Below are 23,199 nucleotides of genomic sequence, written 5' to 3' on the forward strand. Positions count from 1 at the left end.
TTTGCTTAGGATTATGGCCTCCAGTTACATTTATATTGCTACAAAAAACCATGATTTCATTCCTTTTCTTATTCCATAGTATATATGTACCACATGTTCTTTGTATGTGGTACATATACACTATGGAATAAAAAAAGGAATATATATTATATAGTGTATATGTACCACATAGTCTTTATCCAATCCACCACTGATGGACATCTGGGTTGATTCCATATTGTTGTGATTGTGAATAGGGGTGCTATGTATGCAAAATTATATGTCTTTTTAGTAGAACAATTTGTTTTCTTTGGGGTATATATCCAGTAACGGGGTAGCTGGGTTGAACAGTAGTTCTGTTTTAAGTTATTTGAGAAATCTCCAAACTGCTTTTCACGGTGGCCAAACTAATTAATAATCTCACTAACAGTCTATGTGCACTCCCTTTTCTCCACAAGCCTTATCGACACCTGGTTTTGACGGAGTTTTTTGTCCGTTTGTTTTTTGAGACAAGGTCTCACTCTACTGCCCAGGCTGGAATGCAGTGGCCTGATAACAGCTCACTGCAGCCTTGCCCTCCTGGGGTAAGGTGATCCTCCCACCTCAGCCTACCAGGTTGCTGAAACTACAGTTGTGGGCCACCATGTCCAGCTAATATTTTGTATTTTGAATAGAGACAGGGTTTTTCCATGTTGCCCAGGCTGATCTTGAACTCCTGGGCTAAAGCAATCCACCCACCTCAGCCTCCCAAAGTGCTGGGATTACAGGTATGAGCCACCATGCCTGGCAGTTTTTTGACTTTATGAAAATAGCCACTCTAACTGATGTGAGATGGTATTTTATTGTGGTTTTGATGTGCACTTCTCTGATAATTAGTGATAATGAGCATTGCTTCGTGTTTGTTGGCCACCTGTATGGCTTCTTTTGAGAAATATCTGTTCACGTATTCTGCCCACTTTTTCTCTTATTTTGAGACAGGGTCTGGCTCTGTCACCCAGGCTGGGTGCAGTGGTGTGAAGACAACTAGCTGCAGCCTCAAACTCCTGGACTCAAGAGATTCTCCTGCCTCAGCTGCCCACATATCTGGGCAGCTTGTGCCACCACACCTGCCTAATTTTTTTTTTTTATTTTTTGTAGAGACAGGGTCTCTTTCTGTTGCCCAAGCCGGTCTCAAACTCTTTTTGCCAATTTTTAATGGCTTGTTCAGTGGTTTAAGTTACTTATAGATTCTGGATATTAGACCTTTGTCAGATGTACAGTTTGTGAATATATTTTCCCATTCTGTAAGCAGGTTGTTTACTCTGCTATTTCTTTTGCTATGCAGAAGCTCTCTAGGTTAATTAGGTTGTACTTGTCAATTTTTGTTTTTTGTTGCAATTGCTTTCAAGACTTAGTCATAAATTCTTTCCCAAGACTGATGTCCAGAATGGTGTTTCGTAGGTGTTCTAGGATTCTTACAGTTTGAGGTCTTAGATTTAAATATATAATCCATCTTGAGTTAATTTTTGTATATGGAGATAGGCAGAGGTCCAGTTTCATTTTCTACATATGACTAGCCAGCTATCCCAGCACCATTTACTGGGCCTTTCAGTATTGCTTGCTTTTCTCAATTCTGTTGAAAATCAGATGGTTATAGGTATGTGGCTTTATTTCTAGGTTCTCTATGTTCTATTGGCCTGTCTGTTTTTGTACCAGTACCATGTTGTTTTGGATTCTGCAATCTTATATTTGAAGTAATGTGATGCCTCCAACTTTGTTCTTTTTGCCTAGGATTGATTTGGCTATTTGGACCCTTTTGCGGTTCCATATGAATTTTAACACAGTTTTTTCCAATTCTGTGAAAAATTCCATTATAGCTTGACAGAAATAGTGTTGAATGTGTAGACTGCTTTGAGCAGTGTGACTACTTTAATGATACCGATTCCTTCAATTCATGAGCATGGAATGTCTTTCCATTTGTTTGTGTCATCTATGATTTATTTTAGCAGTGTTTCTTAGTCCTTCTTGTAGAGATATTTCACCTCAATGGTTACACATATTTGCTAGGTATTGTGTGTATGTGTGTTTGTGTGTGTAAATGGGATTGCATTCTTGATGTGGCTCTCAGCTTGTATGTTACCGGTATATCAAACTGCAACTGGTTTTGAATGTTGATTTTGTATCCTGAAACCTTGCTAAAATTGTTTATAAGTTCTAATAGCCTTTTGGTGGCATCCTTAGGGTGCTGTAAGTATAGAATCATACTGTCAGCAAAGAGAAACAGTTTAGCTTATTCTTCTATTTGGATGCCTTTTCTTTCTTTCTCTTGCCTGAATACTCTGGCTAACACTTACAAGTACTATGTTGAATAGGAATGGTGAGAGTGGGTATGCTTCCCTTGTTCCAGTTCTCATGGGGAATGCTTCCAGTTTCTGCCTATTCAGTATGATGTTGGCTGTGGGTTTGTCATAGATGGCTCTTATTATTTGGAGGTATGTTCTTTATGCCTAGTTTGCTGAGGGTTTTAATCATGAAATGATGTTGGATTTTATCAAAAGCTTTTTTCATGTCTATTAAGACGATTATATGATTTTTATGTTTAATTCTGTTTATGTGGTGAATCACACTTACTGATTTGCTTATGCTGAACCAACCTTGCATCCCAGTACTGAAACCTACTTAATCATGGTGAATTAACTTTTTGATGTGCTATTGAATTTGGTTTGCTAATATTTTGTAGAGTATGTTTACATATATGTTCATCAGGCCTGTAGGTTTTTTTCGTTGTGTCCTTGCCAGGTTTTGGTATTGTGATGATGCTGACTTCACAGAATGAATAAGGAAGGAGTTTCTCCTCCTCAGTTTTTTTAGACGAGTTTCAGTAGAATTGGTAACAGCTGTACTCTTTTTGAATTTCTGGTAGAATTTGGCTATAAATTCACCTGATCCTGAGCTTTTTGTTGTTTTTGTTATTTCACTGATTCTTTGTATGAATTTTGGTGTCTCAATTTGTTCAGTTCAGCTCTGATTTTAGTTATTTCATTTCTTCTGCTAGCTTTCAGGTTAGTTTGTTCTTGTTTTTCTAGTTCTTCCAGGTGTGATGTTAGAGCATTAATTTGAGATCTTTCTAACTTTTTGAGGTAGTGTTTAGTGCTATAAATGTTCCTTTTAATACTGTTTTCGCTGCATCCCAGGTATTTTGGTATATTGTGTCTGTTTTCATTTATTTCAAAGAATTTAAAATATTTCTGCCTTGATTTCATTACCCAAATTGTCATTTCATTACCCAAAAGTCATTCAAGAGCAAGTTGTTTAATTTCCATGCAAATGTGTGGTTTTGGGAGATCTTCCTGATACTTCTTTCTAGGTTTATTCCACTGTGGTCCAAGAGTATGCTTGGTATGATTTCGATTTTTATTTTTTTTAAATTTATTAAGACTTGCTTTACAGCCAAGCAGGTGGTCAATCTTGGAGTATGTTCATGTGCAGATGAGAAGAATGCATATTCTGTGGTTGATGGATAGTGGCTGTGCCTGCTATCGGGGTCCTGTAGACATACCTATCACTCCACAGTGGGCACTCCAATCTCTAGCCCGAGACTAAAATACGTAGCCACAATGCCAGGTCACCAAGGAATTCCTGATTTTTTACGAACCCACATTTAAAATGGCATCCTTCTCTCAGGATCCAGGAAAATGCCTGCAGCTTTTCCCAGTGTTTTTCCCTCACAGTGTCTCCAAGATATCCCCCAAATTAGCTCCAGGGATTGGGAGAAACAAGGTGCTTTCCCTCCACCTGGGCTGCACAGATCCCCAGTGGAAATGTGAGTCACGGAGAGGGGCCTTCTACCTCTCTCACATACTTAGGCTTCACTTACTTTTATCAACTGGATGCCATCATGGGGGCTGTCGGTCAGCATTCTCTCTGGGATCGAGGGTGTCCTTCACAATTCCAGTGGATATTCATTTTTCTTTTTGAATTACAGCTCACAGATTTGATCTTCATGTATTATCTTGCTAATTCCAGGTGGCTGAGGCACACCAAAAGCCTCTCTAATCTGCCATCTTGAGCAAAAAGAAACCTGCTTTTGTTTCTAATAAAATTTTTTTTCAAATTTTACTCTGATTTATCAAAAATATCTAAACCAGTCATTTTCAATCCTGGCTGCATGTTAGAATCCCCTGGGAGCAAATATTCCTTGCCATTTTTCTACTGAGTGTTTGATCCTTTGCTTAGTGATTTGTAGAAGCTCTTCATACACTAAAAAAAACTCAACATATTTAAACTGTAAATACTTTCATCAGATTATGTTTTGATATCTTGTTACAAAATTTTTAATACATTTAAAATTTTAGATTTTCACATATATAAAAATGTGAAGATATGAAAGAGAATTTGCACATACCCCATACCCAGTTTTCTCCATAATGCTATCCAAAATTTCAAAAAATAATTTTATGTAATAAAATGCATTAATATTTTATTTTTTTAATTCTGGGCTTTGTCTTGTGCTTAGAAGGGAGATCCCTATTTTTGGAGAATAAAAATAATTCTCTCAGGTTTTTTTCTTAATGTTTTTATGGCTTAATTTTTTTAATTTTAATTTTTAGTTGTAGTAAAATACATAAAATTTACCATCTTAATCATTTTAGGTACACAATTCAGTAGTATTAAGTATACGCACATTGCTGCACAACCAACCTCCAGAATGCTTTTATCTTGTAAAACTGAAACTATATCCATTGAACAACAACTCCCCATTTTCTCCTTCTCCATCCTCTATGATCCCCATCAACTTCCCCATCCCCTGGGATCCCGATCTACTTTCAGCTTTTATGAATTTGACTATTCTAGATATCCTATACGAGTAGAATCATCCAGTATTTGTCTTTCTGTGACTGGCTTACTTCATTAAGCATGTCTTCAAGGTTCTGTAGCATGTGTCAGAATTTTCTTCCTTTTTGTGGCTGAATGATATTCCACATATAGTATATGTATACTACATTTTGTTTATCCATTTATCTGTAGATGGATACCTCGGTTGTTTCTACCTTTTAGCTGTCGTGAATAATGCTGCTAAGAACGTACATGTTATAATGTCTCTCTGAGATTCTATTCTCAACTCTTTTGGATATATAAACAGAAGTGAAATTGTTGGCTAGTATATCCTATGATATGGTTTGACTGTGTCCCCACCCAAATCTCTTCTTGAATTCTTACATGTTGTGGGAGACATCTGGTGGGAGGTAACTGAATCATGGGGGAAGCTCTTTCCTAGGCGGTTTTTATGATAGTAAGTAAATCTCACGAGATCTGATGGTTTTAAAAACAGGAGTTTCCCTACACAAGCTCTCTTTTTGCCTGCAGCCCTCCAGGTAAGATGTGACTTGTTTCTCCTTGCTTTCCACTATGATTATGACACCTCTCCAGCCATGTGGAACTTTAAGTCCATTAAACCTCTTTTTATTTATAAAGCATCCAGTCTCAGGTATGTCTTCACGAGCAGCATGAAAATGAACTAATACATCCTGTTTTCAATTTTAAGAGGAACTATCAAGCTATTTTTCATAATATACCATATTTTTATATCTTTGCTCCATTTGGAATTTATTTTGGGATAATATGTGAGGTAAAAAAAAAATGTTATTTTGTTCCAGATGGCTAGCCGCAACAGGGAATACTATTCCATTTATTAGAAGTCTTTCTCTGTGTCCCTTAATAGGATTTTTAACGAGTTTTTATCTATAGATTCAATACAATCTCCATCAAAACTACAATGGCATTTTCCACAGAAAAAGAAAAAAAAAATCCTAAAATTTATATAGAACCAAAAAAGATCCTGAATAGCCAAAGCAATCTTGAGAAACAAGTGAACAAAAAAATCACTTTCTGATTTTATGCTATAGTACAAAGCTACAGTAATACCAGCATAAAAACACACATACCATAGAACACAATCAAGAACCCAGAGACAAACCAAAAAATATATGACTAATATTTGGCAAGAGAACAAAATAGAGAAAGGATAGTCTAGTCCCTCCAATAAATGGTGCTAAAAAAACTGAATATCCACATGTAGATGAATGAAACTGGACCCCTATTTGAAACTACTCACAAAAATTAACTGGAAGTCGACTAAAGATTTACATGTAAGACCTAAAATTGTAAAACTCCTGTAAGAAAACAGACAAAAAAACTTCCTTGACACTGGTCTTGGCCATGATTTTTGGAATACAACCAAAAGCATAAGCAACAAAAGCAAAAATAAACAAGTGGGAATACCTCAAACTAAAAAGCTTCTGCATAGGAAAGGAAACAAAATGAAAAGGCAGCCTACAAAAATAGGAGAAAATATTTGCAAATTATATATCTCATAAGGTGTTAATACCCAAAATATACAGGTACTCATCTAAAAACAAAAACAATGCTTAATCAATGGAGAAAGGGCCTAAATATGTATTTTTCCAAAGAATACATAAAAATGGCCAACAGGTACCTGAAAAGGTGCTCAACATTACTACTCATCAGGGAAATCAAATCAAAACCACAATGAGAAATAACCTCACATTTGTTAGGATGTATTATCAAAAAGGAAAACAAACAAACAAAAACAAGCCAGGTGGGTGGCTCATGTCTGTAATCCCAGCATATTGGGAGGCCAAGGAGGGAGGGTCACTTGAGGTCAGGAGTTCCAAGACCAGCCAGGTCAACATAGTGAGACCCTGTCTTTAAAAAAAAAAAAAAGGCCAGGCATGATGGCTCATGCCTGTAACACCAGCACTTCAGGAGGCCATGGCAGGCAGATCAAGAGGTCAGGAGTTTGAGACCAGCCTGGCCAACATGGCGAAATCCCACCTCTACTAAAAATTCAAAAAAATTAGCTGGGCGTGGTGGCAGGCACCTGTAATCCCAGCTACTAGGGAGGCTGAGGAAGGAGAATAACTTGAGCCCAGGAGGCAAAGGTTGCAGTGAGCTGAGACCGCACCACTGCACTCCAGCCTGGGCAACAGAGCAAGACTCCATCTCAAAAAAAAAAAAAAAAAAAGGACAAGAGATATTAAGTGTTGGCAAGGATGTGGAGGAAAAAGATGCCTCATGCACTGCTGGTGAGAATGTAAATTGGTACATCCATTAAAGAAAAGCTTGGAGGTTCCTCAAGAAATTAAAAATAGAACTAGTTTACAATCCAGTAAATCAACTTCTGGATATACATCCCAAGGAAATAAAATCAGTACCTCAGAGAGTTATATGTTCTCCCATGTTTGTTGCAACAGCATTCACAAGAGCCAAGACATCGAAACAACATAAGCATCTGTCAACAATGAATGGATATAGTTGATCCTTGAACTACATACACTGTGATATAGTTGATTCTTGAACAATGCAGGTGTTAAAAGCTCTGATCCCCTGTGCAGTCAAAAGTCCATATATAACTTTTGATTCCCCCAAAACTAAATTACTAAAATAGCCTACTGTTGGCTGGAAGCCTTAATGGATAACATAAAGAGTTGATTAACATTTATATTGTATGTTATATGTTATATTACATACTGTGCTCTTATAACAAAGTAGGCTAGAGAAAAGTAATTTACAAACGTAAGAAAGAGAAAATACATTTATAATACTGTATTTTCATACTATATGTTTTCATTATTTAAAAGATGAATCTGGGGAGAGATATCATGGGGAGAAATGCCAGATATAGGTGATGGGGAGGAAGGCAGCAAATCACACTGCCACATGTGTACCTATGCAACAATCTTGCATGTTCTTCACATGTACCCCAAAACCTAAAATGCAATAAAATAAATAAAGAAAAAAAGAAAAAAAAAAGATGAATCATCTGTCTGAAATGGCAGGCAACCAAATTTGAAGACCTCAGTCTATGGTACATATCAAGCAATTCAGCTTTTTCTGGTAATGTCCTGACTTTTCTCTGTTTCTTGGGAGCACTTTCAGCATCACTAGTAGCTCTCTGTATGGGTCCCATAGTGTTATTTAAGGTTTATGCTACAGCACTAAAGATAATGAAAAATACGTGAGAACCAAAAGATACTACTTTTTACTGTGATGTCCAACTTATTGGAGTGACGAACTGCTTTCATAGAGATGATTAGCACCATGTGGTATTTTAAGCAGTTACTTGCAACATTGGACCTCACCATAATAGCAATAGGAGGTGGCTATGAAATTATTACAGTAGTACAGTAAGTATGATTTTATACAGTTATTTAATACTCCAATGTTTACATTTCTCTCAACTGCAAATGGTACCATGTAGGGTCTGTAAATGCTTGTGTAAGTTTTGATAAATTTTAACTTTTTATAATAGATGTGTATAGTTTTATGGTAGTAAACAATAAATTAGACTAGTATCTACATATATTTTATGTAATCATGACATACTTAACTTTTTCTTAATTTGTTGATATTTCTAGGCTACATGGTTCATCTGTGAGTTTTTTCAATTTGTTTCAATTCTTCAAAAAATTTCCCAATATATTCACTGAAAAAAAATCCACATATATTGTTTGAACCCATGTTGTTCAAAGGTATACTGTATATGTGTGTTTATATATATGATATATAACGATATCTTTATAAGGACAGCTAGTGTCATTTATTTCTTATCTACCCACAGTATATGGCCTTATCCATAGGCAATAAATGTTGAATTAAATTGAGTCCAAGTGTCTTTATTTTTGTTCCTTCATTTGCTATAGTATTTTAAGTTAATTGATATGACAAAAGATAAAAACTAAGACAATTTCTGCAACACCAGATTGTTACAAAATTGAAGGGAAGAGGATTACCATTAAATAATATTAATTTAGTGAATGTTTACTGTATGTCAGATACTGGGATAAGCACTTTATACACATTATTTCATCTGATCCTCAAAGAATTCTATGGCTATGCCAATTTTATAGATGAGAAAACAGAGGCTCAGATTTAACTAATTTGCCCAAGGTCACAGAGTTCTGTCTTTCTGACTCAAAAGCTTATGTAGGAAGTTTTAAACTATGTATTAGTGGTTCTCAAACTTTAGTATGCATAAAGATCACTCTAAAAGTTTGTTAAAATAGAGATTTCTGAGTCCCACTTCCGAAGATTCTGATTGAGCAGTTCTGGGATAAAGCCCATGAACTTGAATTTCTAACAATCCCGGGGTAATATAGATGCTGATGGTCCGTCAACAACTACACATTGAGTAGCAATGTACAATTCTCCCCCCACTAGGCTACACTACTTTTCTTTTTAACCTTATGACAAATACTGTAGTCAGCACTTTAAAAAAAAAATCACTGTTTTTGTAGGAAACAGACATGCTCATTACAAAGATGTATAAGCAATGCATATAAATACAAAGAAAAAAATCAATCACCCTGTGCCTGTTCATACACATCATTCTATCTTCTCTGCTTGATCTCTATTAGGCTGTGCCAATAGGGGGTGCTACAGGGAGACTGGAAGGCTGGAGGAGAAAAATGAATATGCTCCTTCTGTTCCTCTCCATGGCACCCCTGGCCTGATGTCTACTCCCCTGCATTGGCAGTTTGTTTCAGTCACAGCAGTTGTGGTAAATTCAGTTTGTAGTATTTCCAACACTTGCAGAAACAGCCTTGTACATTCCTCAGAGACTCCTACACCAGGAGTATAGGTCCCAAGCCCACAGAGCTGCTCTTCCAAGCCCAGAGGCATTACGACCAGCTTAAACAGTATTCCTTCTCAAAGATCTGAGTTTATGCTCCACAGGGCTTCCCCTCTGAGTTTGTACAATTTAATAGCTCCAACCTCATTCCTTTGTTCCACAGACTTAGGAATGGCAGCTAGTTCCCACAGTTGCTATCTCTGTGAAAACTTTAGTATCTTACTTTTGCTACTTAAATTTCTGTTAACAATACTTTATATTAAATTAAATTCTTTCTTAAAAATTATTGGTGTGGTTTCTGTTTCCTGACCAAATTCTGGCTGTAGGAAATAAATTATAAAGAAGTACAAGCACTGCATATACATACAAAGAAAAAAATCAATCACCCTGTGCCTGTTCATACACATCATTCTATCCTCTCTGTCTACCTAAAATGTATAAAAGCAACATTTCAAGTTCTTACACATCACTCTATCCTCTGTCTACCTAAAATGTATAAAAGCAACATTTCAAGTCCCACCAGCCAGAAAAAAATCATTACTGTTAGCATCAATAAAGCTGTTAAGGTTTTTTAATTTAAAAAAGAGAGAGGCCACGCATGGTGGCTCATGCCTGTAATCCAAGCACTTCGGGAGACTAAGGTGAGCGGATCACCTGATGTCAGGAGTTCGAGGCCAGCCTGGTCAACATGGTAAAACCCTGTCTCTACTAAAAATACAAAAATCAGCCGGGCATGGTGGCAGGTGCTCGTAATCTCAGCTACTCGGGAAGCTGAGACAGGAGAATCGCTTGAACCTGGGAGGCAGAGGTTGCCTTGAGCTGAGATGGCACCACTGCACTCCAGCCTGGGGGAAAAAAAGAGAGAGAGAATGAAGTGGGAAAAAGATTTTGTAAAGCAGGCTTGTTCCATCACCTTAACTTAGAAGTCTGCTAGATACCACATCCATGTTCTTTTCCTTAACTTTCATAAACCTATGAGATAGGTGTGAAAGTAAAATAAATCTCGGGACCCCAAAATCACTAAGCCAAGGGAAAAGTCAAGCTGACAACTACACAGCTAGGCAAACCTGCGTCCCATTCTATTCCTAAATAAGATAGCAACAAAGATAAAAAAAGCTGCATACCTCCCTCACAATTTGCCCACAAGGAATAGTTCTGTTGAATTTCACCCTGGCAATGTAAACTGACAGCTTATCTTGGTGGTGTGGGACAGAAATTCAGCCCTCTGCTCACCTGAGACAAAGGCCTATCTGATCAACTGATCTGCCCTGTTGTTTATGTAAAAATGGAGATTCACTGAGCCAGACTAAACTGTGTATTCAGTGAAAGGCTCACGAAGGACTCAAAGGAATGCAACCTTTTGTCTCTTATCTGCCTATGACTTGGATGCTGCTTCTTTTGGACCAAAGCAATGTGTCAACACTGATTGATGTCTCATGTCTACCTAAAACCTATAAAAGCAAGCTGTAACCCCACCACCTTGGGCACATGTCAGGAACCCCTAAGGCTGTCATGGATGCATCCTAAACCTTGGCAAAATAAACTTTCTAAACTGACTGAGATCTGTCTCAGATACTTTTGAGTTCACATAGCAAGTGATCCCCAATTTTTTAAAAGTTAAGAAAAATAAATGTAAAGCAGTCACACCATTGGTCAAAAGCAGCAATGAAATCTAAAACTAGGTTTTTGTTTTAAGTGTACAGTCACTGATTTTTACTCAACTGGATATATAACCACCATCACCATCTAATACATCTGTCCAAAGAAGCAACGAAATCTAAAACTAGGTTGTTCTGAGTGTACAGTCGGTGATTTTTACTCACCTCATTATGTAACCACCATCACCATCTAATTCCAGAACAATATCATCTCCAAAAGAAACGCTATCCCATTAACAGTAACTCTTCATTTCTATACCCCGATAATAACTATCTTATTTTTTATTATTATTAAGACAGAGTCTTGCTCTGTCACCCAGGCTGGAGTGCAGTGGCACAATCTTGCCTCACTGCAACCTCCGCTGCCTCCCAGGTTCAGGTTCAAGCAATTCCTCTGCCTCAGTCTCCCAAGCAGCTGGGAATACAGGTGGCTGCCACCACGCCTGGTGACTTTTTCTATTTGTAGTGGAAATAGCGTTTCACCATGTTGGCCAGGCTGGTCTTGAACTCCTGACTTCAAGTGATCCATTCGCTTGAGACAATCTACTTTCTATGTATGAATATGCCGATTCTGGACATTTCATATAAATGGAATCATACAATATGTAGCTTTTTGTATATGGGCTCTTTGATTTAGCATAACATTTTCAAGGTTCATCCATGTTGTAGCATGTATCAGTATTTCATTCCATTTTATGGCTGATTCACATTCCAATATATAAATATACCACATTTTGTTTATGTATTCACTAGTTGATGGACATTTGGGTTATTTCGACTTTTTGGGCTATTATGGATAATGCTTCTATAAACATTCTTGTACAAGTATTTGTGTGAGCATGTTTTCAATCCTCTTGGTTATCTATCTAGAGGTGGAATCACTGGGTCATATAGCAATTTTATGCTCAAGACTGAGAAACTGCCAAATTGTTTTCCACAGTGGCTGTACCATTTTATATTTTCATCTGCAAGGTATAAGGGTCATAATTTCTCCACATCCTCACCAACATTTTTCTGTTTTTGTTTTAATACAGCCTGCTAGTGAATGAATATAAAGTGATATCTCATTGTGGTTTTGATTTGCATTTCCATAATGACTAATGATGCCAAACATCTTTTTTATGTACTTATGGACAATTTATATCTTTTCTTTGGAGAAATTTCTATTCAAATCCTTGGCCATTCATTTCTTAGATTGTATTTTCTTATTAAGCTGTAAAAATCTTAATGTATTCTAGATACTAAACTCATAGCTACAAGGTTTGCAAACATGTCCTTACATTGCATGGGTTGTCTTTTTACTGATAGTACCTTTAGATACTCATAATTTAAAAATTTTGATGAAGTGCAATTTATCTATTTCTTCTTTGGTTAATTGGGTAAAACTAGGCTTATCTACCTCTAAGATACTAGTTGCCTCCCTAAAATCTTATACATACACTAAATCTCCCTCAGTGACTCATAGAAGGCAAAAATGGATACTTCTGGTTCAAATTAAAAGAACTTCTATATTTTAATTTGATGTGGTAATCCCATTGGGGAAGATGGTAAATAAAAAATTGACAGTAAGAGCCAGTGCATCTCTTAAGGTCACTTTTATTCAAATCTGATGGTTCGAATAAATATTCACCAATTTAAAATTATTCAATAGTCCAAATAAAATGAACTTATGATTCCAGATTAGTAATTTGCAGGCAGCTTTCATTTTTTCTTTTCTTTTTTTTTTGAGACAGACTTTCACTCTTTTTGCCCAGGCTGGAATGCAATGGCACAATCTCAGCTCACTGCAACCTCCACCTCCTGGGTCCAAGCGGTTCTCCTGCCTCAGCCTCCCAAATAGCTGGGGTTACAGGCATGTGCCACCACGCCTGGCTAATTTTGTACTTTTAGTAGAGATGGGGTTTCTACATGTTGGTCAGGCTGGTCTTGAACTCCCAAACTCAGGTGTTCCACCCACCTCAGCCTCCCAAAGTGCTGGAATTATAGGCATGAGCTACTGCGCCCAGCTTGTGTGCAGTTTTTCTATAACAGCATATACCCACATACTGAACAGAGAAATGTGATGTCCCTGAATCTGAATACTTTGAGATGGTGATAAGTCTGATATGGAAAAATAATTAGCAATAGTCACAAAAGTCAAATAATAAAGTGGCTATATAAATAAATAAAGGTGCCAAACTTCAAAGTCCTGTCTTTCCTAACATGTGATGAGTATTTCATTTTAACAAAAGTATAAATAAAGATAATTCTTAAAAATAAAACAATTATTAATAAATTCATCTCCAATCTCTAATATAGGACATCTAAATTATTATAGCATTCTTTATTTATTCATTTTTATTTTTTTGAGACAGAGTCTTGCTCTGTCGCCAGGAGCCAGGCTGGAGTGCAGTGGTGCGATCTTGGCTCACTGCAGCCTCCGCCTCCCGGGTTCCAGCAATTCTCCTGCCTCAGCCTCCCGAGTAGCTGGCACTATAGGCACACACCACCACGCCCAGCCAATTTTTGTATTTTTTAGTAGAGACGGGGTTTTACCATGTTGGCCAGGGTGGTTTCGATCTCGACTTTGTGATCCACCCACATCGGCCTCCCAAAGTGATAGGATTACAGGCATGAGCCACTGCGTCCAGGCACATTGTTTTTTATTTTTTAAGAGACTGAGTCTTGCTCTGTCATGCAGGCTGGAGTGCAGTGGCACCATCACAGCTCACTGCAGCCTTTAATTCCTGGGTTCAAGCAATCTTACTACTTCAGCCTCTCAAAATGCTAGTATTATAGGCATAAACCACCACGTCCAGCCCACAGCATTCTGAAGACTACTAAACTGTAATTTTACAATTAAAATGCTGTAATTTAAAAACAGACAAAATGTACTCTTAATGGTATCTATCATCTTTGCTCACTTTTCAAGAATCAAATAATTGCTTATAATTACCATACAGCAAAACTCTGAGGCTTGGAATCATTTAAATAAATTCTTTATTTTCAAGCAATCTGTGAGCAAAACCCCTAAAATTATTTTTTGAAAATTGAGTTTTATGGTATTAATTTTATATTTAAGAATCTAACATCTCCCTCCATAAAACAAATCTTCAAACTCCCACTGGTCTCCCACTTGCCTCTTTGTGTTACTGGGGTCCATGGTTTTTAAGATTGCTTAGAAAGGTAAAGCTTAGGAGAATAGGTGGATGATATTCACATGCGAAGATAACTATATAATAATATCTCTGATAATGAACTTCTTTCTTTAACAAACCAGGGCAAATTTTTAGACAAAAAACCTCAGAAATCATGGAGAACAGAGCTGCAGATATTCACAAATATTATTCAATAAACAGTTTCTATTTGTCTTTTTCAACAAAACAGTAAAACCTCAGAGTTTTCTGCTTAAAAAATTTTTTTTGTTCATTGTTTTCTTTATGTAGGAAGAAAACATTTCTATTCTCTTCATACCAACTCATAATCAAAATAATCTGCTGTAGGTTATTTACACTTATTGTCTGACTGATTAAACACATCTAAAAGTGAATGTTGATCACATCACTTAAACAGAATGTGTATTTTAGACCTATTTCTGATGTTAATAGCAAACAGATAACTTACAATGCAGAAGACAATGTTCTAAGTGGTTTATACATATTAACCAATTTAATCCTTCAAACAACTCCATGAGATAAGTATCATTATTATTCTCATTTTGCAGCTGAGGAAACTGATGCAGAGAGGTTAAGTAACTTGCCAAGAACCATATAGCTAATGGCTGAGCAGGGATAAAAACCTTGGCAGTCAGGCTCACAGTTACAATGCTGTACTGTTTCTCATTATTGCAGTTAGCACACCTATAGAAATTAGGAATAAAAAAAGGAGACCTAGCTGGGGACAGTGGTAATCCCAGCACTTTGGGAGGCCGAGATGGATGGATCACGAAGTCAGGAGTTTGAGACCAGCCAGGCCAACGTGGTATAATCCCGTCTCTACTAAAAATACAAATATTAGCCAGGCGCAGTGGCGGGTGCCTGTAATCCCAGCTACTCGTGAGACTGAGGCCAGAGAACTGCTTGACCCTCGGAGGCGGAGGTTTCAGTGAGCCAAGGTCACACCACACTGCACTCTAGCCTAGGCAATAGAGCAAGACTCCATCTCAAAAAAAAAAAAAAAAAAAAAAATCTGAAATCATGCTTGACCATACTTTAAGGCTAATTTTGATGTTAAAGATGATTTAGGCCTCTTCGGTTGCCTAGAATAAGAATGTCGGAAGAGTGAACTGTGTTCTCCAGTGGTAACTTCTATACACACCTGGGAAAAGCAGTCCAGGAAGACTGATGCCTTGAAATTACTAAAACTTCATCATTAACGTTAGTTCATCGAAATGGATTTCAAAAACATTTGTTGAGCTTATGGAAGTAGAAAAGAAATAAAAGTAGTAATTCTTCCCTGTAAGGATCTTATAACCTATGGGAAATGATCTTTGTCTTTTGAATCTCTTAAATTTAATGTGATAAACACTGATAGAGATGAGCACAGGATACTGAGGGAACATAACAAACTCTCACCTAATCTTGACTGAGCAGGGGGAGCTCAGGAAAACATCCTGGGAGATTTCAACCGTGCTGAAACTTTGAGGATGAGTATCTTCCAGGGGTAGGAGAAAAAGGGAGCATGCTTAGCAGAAGGGATAGAATATGCAAAGAAAATTTTAAAAGCAAGAGAGACCATGACAACATTTAGAGAGGAAGAGTGAATATTTTAAGACTGGAGCATAAGAAATAGGCAAAGCACTTCATGGATTCTGAAGAAGAGAGAACTAAGTGGTAGACCCGGGCCAAATCAAAAGGGCCAACATAAGAAAGGCTGATTTTTACTCTAAAGGTAATGAGAAACCATGGATTAATTTTACGTGACTCAATTGTGTTTGGGGAACACTATGGCAATGTAGATAGTAGCTAAGATCTTGGGCCCTAGATTTTGGGTTCTGGCTTTGCTATTTACTCACTGGGAAAACTCATGTATGTTACTTAAGCACATACTACTTAAGATCTCTGAACATCAATTCCTCAACTGTAAACCAAAAATAATAATAACATCTAATTTACAGATTTACTGAGAGGATTAAGCAAGAAGATCCATTTAAAACACTCAGCAAAGTACCAAGTTATTCATCACTATCAGTGGTAATGTGGAAATGGATTAAGAGGGACTAACGGGAAGCCATGAAACTAAAGAGAGGGTTACTATAATAATCAAAGCGATAAGCAAAACCTAAAGAAGTGGCTGTGGAAAGGTCAAGAAGTCAATGGGTTCAAAACATTAAGGAGACAGCAATTCTACGACTTAGGGCAGTGCTGTGTGGGAGGAGGGGATGGATAAAGATGGCCATGTTCCCCAAGACAGGGAATATGGGAGAAAAAGCATCATAGACATCTCATGGATAGAAACTTTTTATTCAACAGGTTAAAATTCATGTATCTGCCCCTCATAAACCCATTCTTTCTTCATTATCTGTAACACTACTCTCTCATGGTTTTTCTCCTACCTCTCTGACTACTCCTTCAGATTCTTCTTTTGAGGATCTCTTTTCCCCCTTGTCTCCCAAACGTTAGTGTTTCCAAAGTTGGTGTTTTCAAGGTTTTTCTCATTTTACTTGTCACTCTCTCTTGGGTGAGCTCGTCTATTGCCAAGGCATTAATTTGTATTCACCTGTTTACTGATGACTTTCAAATCTCTACTTCTGTCTTGGACTACTACTCAGCCCAGTTCCAAACCATGTACATCTACTGCATACACTGGAATATCCCAGGAGGATATTCATTCAATGTGTCTAAAACCAAACTCCCTTTCCTGATAATCTGCCTAGCTCTTACTTGGACCAATTTTAAAAACAAAAACAAAAAACTTTTCCTTCAGACTTTCTCTCACAGCCTCTTCCCCAACCCCCAATTTGTGACTGCATAAATTACGCTCCTTTTCCAACCTTAATCCAAATCCTCCATATATTCATCCCATCAAGACAATATGCATTTTTTTGTAAAGTCCATTTTTAGTAACTTACATATTTCTGTTATCATTCCATTCTAAAATACATCCTTATCCCTTCTATGTTATTTCTAACTCTGATTAAAAGCACTTAAATAAATGACCTCAGCTTCCTTCTTCATCTCTAAATTTCTTTCTTTCTCATTGTCTCTTTTTTTCTCCAAGACTAAACCTCCATGTGTATACTTGATGCTAATCCTGTTCCCTTATCTGCAAAGACATGATTTATGAGAATAGGAACCCTGTCTGTCTCATCCCCCAGCTACTGGAATAATGAGTGTATAGCACATGGTAGATATTTTTAAAACAAGTATTGAATGCTTTAGTAATTCATGAATTATCCTCTCTTTTTGGTGCCTTTCCAGTTTTTCCCCTCTCCTTCTACATTGGGCTCCTCTGTAAATCTACAAATATGTTTAAGTCTTTTTCCAATGAAGAAAAAAAAGACTCGTATTTTCTCCTATGTCTTTCTGTCTACCACCAAACTTCTTTTAAGTCACATCTTCATCATTTAATCTCTGACCACATTACCTCAGCCTCCTGAGCAGCTTGGGCTACAGGTGCACACCACCACTAATTTTTAAATTTTTTGTATAGATGGGTTCTCCATAAGTGCCCAGGTTGGTCTCAAACTCCTGGGCCCAAGAGATCCTCTATCCTCAGCTTCCCAAAGTGCTGGGATTACAGTCACGAGCCACCACACCTGGCCCCACATTAATCTTCAACACTTTGAAATGTGGTATCCTTCTAAAACTGCCTTCTCAAAATCACAAGAGACCTTCTAGACCCTTTCTCACATTTTATCTCCTCTGAAGCTCTTTGTACATCACTTAAGACAAAAGAACACTCATTGCTTCTTAGAACTCTTCTCCAGGAGGACCTCCTTATTCTTGCAAAGATAAGTTCCTTTATTTCCTATAAATAATCACAGCCCTTATCATGCTATTTGTAGCCATTTATTTGTCACTGTCCTGTACTAGACTTAACAATTTCTTGAAGACAGGTGTCATATCCTTTTTTGTTGTTGTTTCTGAGCTAGTGTATCACTCCAATTGCCCAGGCAGGAGTACAGTGGTGTGATCTCAGCTCACGTAGTAGTCTCAACCTCCCTGGGCTCAGGTGATTCTCCCACCTCAGCCTCCCAAGTAGCTAAGACCATGGGCATATGCCACCATGCCCAGCTAATTTTTTGTAGTTTTAGTAGAGACGGGTTGTTGACCAGGCTGGTCTTGAACTCCTGGACTCAAGTAATCCACCTGCCTCAGTCTTCCAAGGTGCTGGGATTACAAGCATGAGCCACAGCACGCGGCCAGAGTCATATCTTAAGCAGTGTAATCCCACTATATGGCACTGTGACTGCTTAATAAATATTTGCTGAATAAATGAATATTGCCATCAGATCAATGCCTAAAAGAGTTCTAGGAATACTGGAGAATGAGAGTGTTGGTTAAAATAAGGATGACAATTCACATTTTAGTGGAAAATGGCAAGTAAAAGTAGTATGACAGGCAATAGACTATCAAAAAGCAGTGTCATTCATGCATTCACTCATTCATTCATTTGACATTTACTATGAGCAAGCCAAATAAGATAATCAAGACATAGTGCCTGTCCTCACAGATCTGTCTTATAATCAAAAGGTGAAGGTTTGGGGTGGAGTGTTAAGAATTGGTAGAAAATAGGAGTAAGATACTATGTCACTTAAGAGTAATTCTAAATCTAATGTTAAAATATAGGGACAATTTGGAAGTCTACAGCCAGCTGCTTCTGGTCTACTCACCTTTGTAATTTAGGTCCATTAGTAGCAGTACTCAAACTTTAGTATGCATAAGGAGCACCTGGGGATCTTATTAAAGATGCAGAAGTCTTGATTCTGTGGATCCCAGAAGTCCTGATTCCATAGATACACAAATGTATATTTTAACAAGCATCACAAGTGATTATGATGCTTTTGGTCTGTAGAGCATACTACTGTAAAGTCCTAAGTCATTCATGTTATAATTTTACCATATCTGAGGTCCACCTATAATATTACTTTCTTAGTAATTCATTTAATTGCTATATGTGTGTTAATAATTCATTTAAATTGCTATATGTGTAAATATATACACAGAAATATGTATCTTAGCCTTATCATAAGCAAGGTATTAGATGACTTTTTTGTTTTAATACATATGAAATAATACACAACCATTAAAAGGATCTGTCTCTGTTACATCAGTGGCTGGGAAACAGTTTGAAAAGCACTGCTCCAAAGTTTATGCCCTGCAAACACCACATCCTGCATGCAGTCTCATGACATAAATTACATTGAATAACAAAAAGTTCCAAGGCAATGAGGTTCAGCAGAATTGTGCTTCAGAAGAGCGCACTATAAAATAATCCAAAAATGTTTTTTTAAATTAATGTTCTAATTATTACAAAACGGCATTATGAAAATCCTTCCCATGACGTAAAAATATTGACTTATTTTAAAAAGTGTTTTGTCTTTTACTCTGGTACTTAACTCTCAGGATATTCTTGAGCTGACACCTGAGCTAACCCCAATAGCTACAGCATAGAACTTAAAAGCAGCAGCTGAAACAAAATGAAGAGAGCTGTGCTCCTGATCCACAATAAAACACTCATCTATTTTATTTAGAATTACATTTGATTAAGACTGATAATTCAGTTCAAAGGTATAAACTTGATAGCTCTTTCTTTTCCTTCAGCCTCATAACAATTTATAATAGTAGGCGAAGTCATACAGTAAAAAATATCAGGGGAATAACTGTATCTCAGGAAGCTCTATTCCTTAAAGGCTTTGCCAACCCACAACCACAAACAGAAAAGACAATTAAAATATTTCACCAAATGAAAGGTTGTGCTGATATTAAGCCTGTAAAGACGATATTCTGCTCTAAAGTATGTTTTTGCTTCAATGGCTAAGAAAATCATTTTCTACCAAAATACTCTGGAAACGATATCTTTTGGATTGTGTGTCGCAGGCCGGTTGTATACATGCTTAATTTCTAGTCACACTGAACAAAAATAAAAATGAATGACTTGTGGTCCTTCATCTCTACATCACTTAAGTAAGCCGGAAATTTACTTTACTACTTACTGATTTATAAAGCACTTTACCCCGTTTACCCTGTTCGCAATAGCTTCCTTACTAGTCTCTGCTTTAGCCTTTTCTCTACAGTCTATTCCCCGCACAGCAGCCAAAGATACCATTTAAAATGTCAGAACATTCACTCTTACAGACAAAACTCTGCGGACTCTTTCTCAGAGTAAAAGCCAAAGTGTTTTAAATGGCACATGAGGCCTCTAATAACACAATCATCCCATCCCTCAGCTCCGGTCACAGGACTCTTCCCTTGATCACCTTGCTGCAGTTACAATAGCTTCTTTGCTGTTGACTGTATACACTGGGCATATTCCAGACACAGGGCCTTTGCATTTACTGTTGCTTTTGCTCTTCCCACGTGAATCCATATGGCCCTGCTCTATCATTTCCTTTGGGTCTTCACTCAAACATCATCTTCCAGGTGAGCCCTTTCATCATCAACTTACATACAATCCATACCTCCCACCCCCACGCATATTTCCTCTCCTCTTTTCCTATTTTCTTGTCCACCATATCACCTACGATTTGACATTCTGTATCTACTGTTTAACATTTGTTTACCCCACAAGACAGTGAGCTCCTTCTGGGTGAAGATCGTCTATCTGCTTTTTTTCACTGCTGTATCCCAGTACCAAGAACAGTGTCTAGCACATAGATGTTTAATAAATATTTGCATAATGAACAATGAGTATTACTTCGACTCTAGGACTTTCAGTCTTAACTCTATACAAGATATCCCCCAATTTCCGGGTGGCACCTGACTTTGGCGAACTTATATGCATTATCTTTTGTTTGACACATGGTTCCCTCTGATTTTTCTTAGTAGTAAGACGACAGGAAAATTCCTAACCAGTGTGCAAGAAAGAAGAAAACCAATCATGCGTAACACTGATTTTAGATGACTTCTTATCCATAAACCAACAGAGAAAATGCCTTTTGAATTTGTACAGTTTCTCCTCATAAACCTAAGGAAAATAAACTGAATATGTTGCCCTTGCCGGGGGGTGAGAAGGGGGCCAGGAGAGACGTGAAAGCCCAGGCGCCCTTCTTTAAGAGCATCAACTCTTGTGCAGTCCAACTTACTTTTCTGAGGGGGTGGGCATCGCTCGAGGTCTCTGCTAGGGGGTGTCTGTTTTTCACCCTTTGAGGTGCCTATTGTGCTGTGTCTTGAGAACGAGGAGAGGTGGGCGAGGAGGGGGTAAGAAGGGATGCTGCGTGCGGCTCCAACTGCCTCCGAACACAAAGTCGGGAGGCGAGAGATCCGCGCGGGTGTCTAGGGGGCTAGCGGGCGCCCGGGCCGCGCGCTCGGATCTCAGCCTCGGCCCCGGGGCGCGGGCGGGACGCGGGCTGCGCGGAGTTAGGCCCGGACGGAGCCCCATGGCCTCCCGGCGGCCGGGCACGGGGCCCCGCGTACCTCCTTCACCCCGGTCCCCCCGATCCGGCACCCTGCTCGGTTACCTCGAACTCTCTTCAGCGAAATGGGATCCTTCTCCTGTTCTGCTGACATTACAGACCGCAAAGCATGACTCCCCCCCCAGGCCGCGGGAATTCGGTCTCTTTGATGCTGCGGCGGCGGCTCCTCCTCCTCGCGGGGCCGCTGCGGCTGCGAGGCCAGCCTCAGAGCCGAGGCACGGCCGAGGGCGGTGGGGACGCGGGCCGACTTTGCAAAGTTTGGGAGGAGGACGAGGCCTCGAGGCGGCGGGGCGGCGTGCGGGCACCGGCGGGGCTCAGCGGCGGTGGCCGGGAGCACGGCCTGGGGGCAGCCCCCCGCCCGGGGCCGGCATGTGCTGAGGGCGAGTGCGCCGCCGCCGCCTCCTCCCACTCCTTCTTCTTCGCCGCCGCCGCCTCAGGAGCCGCTGACAGGGGAGGCAGGAGGCGGGCGGCCCGGCCCTGGCGGCACACTCACAGCGCCCTCTGAGGAGGAGGTCTGCTCTCTCGCCGCTCTCGAGTCGCAGACACAAAAGCCCCCAGACTGGAGCCGCCTGCAAAACCCGCTCTGGGGCGGGCGAGGGACGTGGCGCGGCCCCGCGGCTTCCCCGCCCTGAGCTCCCCAGCCCCGCGCGGGGACGGGCTTCGGGGGGCGGGGGCCGCTGCCTAGTCCCGCGGCGCCTCCCGCCGCCGCCGCTGCCTCTGCCTCGCGCTCCGCGTCGGCCCAGCCCCCACGGCCCGCGCGCGCCTCTCGCTCCGCGCCGGGGCTCGCGGGCCCGCGGCTTTCGCAGCTCCGGCGGGCAGCGCGCGCCTAGAGGCCGCCCCGCTCCGCGCCCAGCGCTCCCTCGCCGCCCGCCAGGCCCTAGGACGCCCTGCCCACGGCCGACGCGCCCCGGCCCGGCTTTCGCAAGGAAAGGGCATCTCCGAACTTCGTCGGAGGCCACAACAGAAAGCATCTCGGCCTCGCAGCTAGGGATCGGAAAGATGAACGTACCATGCGAGGAAACTTTGTAAGCGGGAGCTGGAGAGTTGTCGGCTGGCATGTGGGCATCCAGATTCCCCGACTCCGCGTCCGCGTGGCCGTGGTCTGGACACCTGTTTGTGGAATGCCTCCACTTGGTATTTTAACGACTTGACTCTTCAAGAAAGACCGGCGTGGAATGAATACTAGAAAGGACGGTGGGGTAGAAGTGGTGACGCGGCTGGATCTCATTTAGACGTTAAATTTTAGGAGGAACGCCGCCAGTGTGATTGTAAATTAGATGTGATCACGGGTCCACATCCTTCAGTTGGGCTGTGTGACTGGAGGCGACTTAGGTCACCTCTCTGGGTCTCTGTTTTCTGATTTATAAAAGGCAGTG

At 39.6% G+C, this 23,199-nt stretch overlaps 1 protein-coding gene across 3 annotated transcripts in view; it reads right to left on the reverse strand.

The window, feature by feature from the left end:
- PYGO1 (pygopus family PHD finger 1) overlaps positions 1–22,998 on the reverse strand; it is a 48,532-nt gene extending 25,534 nt beyond the window's left edge. Inside the window, exon 1 of one of the 3 annotated variants that reach the window (XM_037743786.1) lies at positions 22,833–22,998. In XM_037743786.1, the coding sequence (XP_037599714.1) occupies positions 22,833–22,881 (49 nt within the window). In that variant the 5' untranslated portion in view covers positions 22,882–22,998. Of the gene's footprint in view, positions 1–19,081; positions 21,823–21,868; positions 22,500–22,832 lie in introns of those variants that run through there. The other 2 variants (XM_017543373.2, XM_037743787.1) reach the window with 2 other exon arrangements.
- Between the last annotated feature and the right edge of the window lie 201 nt (positions 22,999–23,199).

The sequence above is a fragment of the Cebus imitator genome, unplaced genomic scaffold (assembly GCF_001604975.1).
Source record: "Cebus imitator isolate Cc_AM_T3 unplaced genomic scaffold, Cebus_imitator-1.0 Scaffold154, whole genome shotgun sequence".
In the NCBI taxonomy this organism is placed as follows: Eukaryota; Metazoa; Chordata; class Mammalia; order Primates; family Cebidae; genus Cebus; species Cebus imitator.